General features: G+C 33.5%; 1 protein-coding gene across 1 annotated transcript; it reads right to left on the minus strand.

Moving 5' to 3' along the window:
* Positions 1 to 3,768: 3,768 nt before the first annotated feature.
* On the minus strand, positions 3,769 to 4,140 carry LOC110098644 (stigma-specific STIG1-like protein 1). Its single transcript, XM_020825537.1, has one exon. It carries the CDS (start codon positions 4,138 to 4,140, stop codon positions 3,769 to 3,771), a length of 372 nt encoding a protein of 123 aa, XP_020681196.1.
* Positions 4,141 to 4,834: the final 694 nt, after the last annotated feature.

Raw genomic sequence — 4,834 nt, forward strand, 5'->3', positions numbered from 1 at the left:
CTTTGGGAGTTTGAGTAAAAAACTTCATTATCTTCTCTTAGTCCTAACTTGTCTTAAATCATGTTAATAAGGAATATGAAGAAATAAAGAAGATAATGTTGATATATTTTTTTTCAAGGTTCAAACCAAGGTTAGCAAATTCAAATACATCCAAATTAAACAAAATCCTAGAGAGATAATCAATTTATAAATTTATTTTCTAAATAAATGTTATATAGGACATATACTAATTTAAGAGTCCAAAGTGGTCTATGCTTAAGGTTAAGTTGAAAGTTATGAGACTACTGCATACAAGAAAGTTATGGTCTCTAAGTAAATGAAGATTCTATACTTAATAGAATCAACCTATGTCTTAAATTAAAGTATGATTTTTCTTTAAAAGAGAAGGTAAGTATGATGAACCTAAAATAGTATCAAAGTTTAATATTTTTTTCTCAAAATGATTATTTATTATGATTGCTTCTTGTACTTATTTTGTCAACAACTCATCATAACTATCTAACTTCAAGTTGTTTTGAATTTTGGCATCATGATGGTTCTATTGATTGCATAAATCAAGCGTCGTGCAGCGGATTTTAAACCGCTACAAAAAATTTAGCAGGTGTTAAAACCGCTGCTGTAGGTTAAAAAAAGCGCTGCGACAGCCTCATTTATTAGTAGTGGTCGTAACAATTCTTAAGTATCTAACAAATAAATTCAAGCCCTACAACTAAGACTCCATGTTTGTAATAAATTTTACACAATTGAATTGGCAAGTCTTGGATACAATTATTCTTGTGAAGAGCTCTAGTTAAATTTGAGGTTCATAAAAACATTAACTTATCAAATGAAGATATGCCTAGCTAAACCCATTCAATTCAATATTTATTCACATCACTATTAAATATTATTACTCATCTCATTCCATTCAATGTTATTGCTCATATCATTTAATTCAGTGTCATTAGTCGTGTCATTCTATTCATTGTCATTATTTGACTCATTACATTCAATATTATTTCTATGTTTTTTATTTCAACACAAGTATTTAAAGAAAACAAACATTTAGATATACACTTCTATATATATATATTTGAATTATATATGTGGAAGATATTTCTATGTTAACTTAAAACCATTGGATTTTCCCTTTCAATTATGATATTTAAGAGAATCGGAGGATTTTTTCATCTGAAATGCCTTCTTGTAAAGGCACAATTATTACGTCCTCCAACCGGATGCAGAGGAACATCCGGTTGTAGGCAAAAACACGCCTATACGGAGGTGTACCGAGTTTTTTGACGGTATATGCGCGTTTTTGCCTACAACCGGATGTTTCTTGCATTAGGTGAACCGGACCAAATAAAATTCTCTTGTAAAGGCCCTACATTTATGCTTGTAGCATTGCACCACCGTTGCCCTCTCTTTCACATTCTATTGCATTCTCGATCTCACTGGTGACTCCCTCTCCCATTTTTCCATCCAAACTCCATTTTTCTTGATTTTTTTTTTTTAGAATCTATAGGGTAAATCCTCATTTCTTTCTTTCTTATCAATTAAATATAAGTTTGTTCATTGCATTTAGTTTAGAATTGATTTGACGACTTCCAGTCAATGCTCTCCTTTTTAGATTATATCAGAAATTTTACAACTATTTTTTAGATTCTAGCAAAAAATATTCCGCATGTTATCAAACAAAATATGTCTGAGTTTTGTCAGACTATTTTTTTTTGTCAAAAATAGATTTCCTACGCGCTTATTAGTGATGGATGAAGGTCCTTGGAAATCCACTGATAAACATATTTACCGATAAAATTTTAATTATTATATTTCCAATGGATTTGATCACCGAAAATTAGTGCTTTAATTTTCTAAAGTTCCACCAATCGAATCCCTAAAAACCTTTTACACTTGTCAAAATTCGGCCACAATTCCAAAATCCATGTATATCACCTTCTCATTGCATGGAACTTGAATGTCACCTAATTCCAAAGCTTCCAATCCCTAAAACATTTTTGGAGCCCTTACAAGGAAAAAAAAAGAAAACCCTCATGAGCTACATTCTTGGTGGAACCCCATCACAATGCATATTTGATAAAATTTGGTCTTTGCTTGATGGTTAAAATAAAAAGTTTTTTACCCTTTAGTAAGAGATTACATCTACTCAATTCCACTGTTCCTAGTAATCCTATCTATTTGTTTAAATCCACTTCTCTCTAAGGATCCTATCAATACATTTTTATGCACATATTTAGATTTCTTTTTGACAATGAGGTTCCAAATAAAATTGAGATTGTTTCTTATGAACAATATGCTACATCGAACCACAAATGTGTCCATAGCCTTCCTTCTTTGAGAAATTATTAGGTGCGGAGTGCGGAGTGCATCCAGAGACCAATAATAATACGCCACGTCACCTCATTGGTGGGTACCCAGCTCGGTACCCACACTCGGTACCGCTGGGTACCGCTAGGTACCCAGTGCTTATGCTGACGGTTCTCCCATCCGCACTCCGCACCTAATAATTGCTCCCCTTCTCTTGCTATTCAAAACATGTACCACAAATAAAGTGTGTTTGACATTTCCTTAGATACACTAAATTTATAAATGATCACAAGAATACTATGGCCATATATAAGTTCCTTAAAAAGTTTCCTCTTCTTTCTTGAAGAAGCTTATTCACACCTACAATTTTATAAGGAAATGGCTTAGTGTAATGATGAGGAGGTTGTAATTATCTCTCATTTTTTTTGTCAAGAGTTTGAAGGCAATTCTTTGTTTAAATGATTACGGTCCACCTAGGCTTTATCTGCAAAAAAATTTTTAATGTTTTATAAAGCAGCTTTTTAGTATCACAACTATTAACATAGTTAATAAAACTAGCATTTTTATTTTATTTTGATTGTTTTTATTGGTCTTTAACTACGACAAAAATAACTTCATACGATGATCTTCATTTACTCAGCTGGATTGCTCAGGTTTGCTATAAGAAGTTGATGCTTGCATATAATGTATTTAGTTGGAAAGCTTGACTCGATGATTTTAACACTGTCATTGCTAGGTCTCAAGCCCTGGATAAGAAAAGTGGAGGGTTGCACTAGATAATTGACAGTCAACGTAAAATTTGTCAAATAATAATTGCATGAAAACTTGCTTAAAAGAAGAATCTTCTGCAATATTGTTTGTCTCTTCTGTGGCTTGCAAAGATTTATAAAACAAACTACCAAATCTTTTTTAAATATTGTAATAAAAGTTGACTGATTATTAATGACCTCCATAGAACTAATTCTTCTTAAATGGGACTAATAATTCTTAAGTGCTTAATTTCCACTATAATACACTACAACATTCCTCTTACATATACACCATTCTCTTACTAATTATGATGTAATTGATCTGCTTATTCTTTTAATATAATGACCAGTCATGAAGTTATAATCTTATAAGCTCAAACCAGAACTAAAAATATTATGTTTATAAATATAATTAAGGAGATGAACTGTGTACATTAGTTCTCCTCGGATCCTGCTTTAGAAGGGATTCTATTCATTAGGTGTTGACCTTTTCTTATGATAAATATTAGTTACTGTGCACACGATTTAAGGACTGCAGAAATCCATGCACATGCATGAAATCTTTTTATACTCGCACAGCTTAATTGTAAGTTTATTTGAATAATAATGACAATTAAGTGTTATTTTTATAAATAAAAGGATTTCCATTTATATCCTCAAATATCCCATAATTATAATGTTGTGGTATTCACACAACTTACAACACCCGAACAACTCAAGCATATTGACACATTCCATAGAAGCACTTCACCCCACGTGAGCACCGTTTGCCACAGCTGCCACAGTTGTGCTTATTAAACGTTACATCGACGCATTTTCCCTCGCAGCAGGAATCTGTATACTTGCAAATTCTACCGCACCGACCACAATTGAGCGTGTCGCGGCTCGTATCAGTGCACAGATTGGCGCAGCAAGTTGGCCCGCCGCTCCCTGGAGTGTGGCAGACTGCCGGATTTCTTGAGCACCTGCTGCTCTTAACAGCGAGTCCGGCGAGGAATCGGGAGCCGGTAGCAGAGGAAAGGGAAACAGTGGCTAGCATTATGACGGTGATGGCGAGGAAGGTGAAGGCCGGTGGAAATCGTGTCATGGCGGGTTTTGGGGAGTGAGAGGAGATAGTGGGGGGAAGAAGAGGCAGTAGGGATTTATAGTGGAGTGTATGGGAGTTTTGATTTGATTATTGTGCAAAGATGAAGATTTAAGCAAAGGTGGAATGCAAGGAGATGTGGGGATGGGGTGTAAATTAATGTGGTGTGGGATTGAAGAGTTTGTGTGAGGTCTTTTTAACGGGAAAGAAGGGAGGTCAACAATCTGTTCTTATTTGTCCACATGCTTGCATGAGATTGATAGGGGGTGATTTGTATGTATTTAATTGATGGTTTAGATAAATAGTGAAAAATAATTGTTTTTCATTTTCAACCTTCCTCACAACACTAAATTTTGATATATCATCTTTGCTGCTATATGGAGCTCACCACAACTATTAACATAGTCATAAAAACTAGCATTTTATTTTTATTTTTATTGTTTTTATTGGTCCTTAATTGCGACAAAAATAGCTTCATACAATGATTTTCTTTATTCAGCTGGATTGCTTAGGTTTGCTATAATAAGTTGAGGCTTAGATATTATGTATTTATCTGAAAAATACTGGATAAAAAAAGTGAAGGGTTAGATTAAGGCTTCGTTTGAGACTGCTTTTTTATTGCTTTTTAAAATGGAGTTTTAGTACAAATTTTTTTATTTTTGTACGAAAACTCCATTTTAGAAAGTAATAAAAAAGC

This window comes from Dendrobium catenatum, unplaced genomic scaffold (assembly GCF_001605985.2).
Source record: "Dendrobium catenatum unplaced genomic scaffold, ASM160598v2 fragScaff_scaffold_1089, whole genome shotgun sequence".
In the NCBI taxonomy this organism is placed as follows: domain Eukaryota; kingdom Viridiplantae; phylum Streptophyta; class Magnoliopsida; order Asparagales; family Orchidaceae; genus Dendrobium; species Dendrobium catenatum.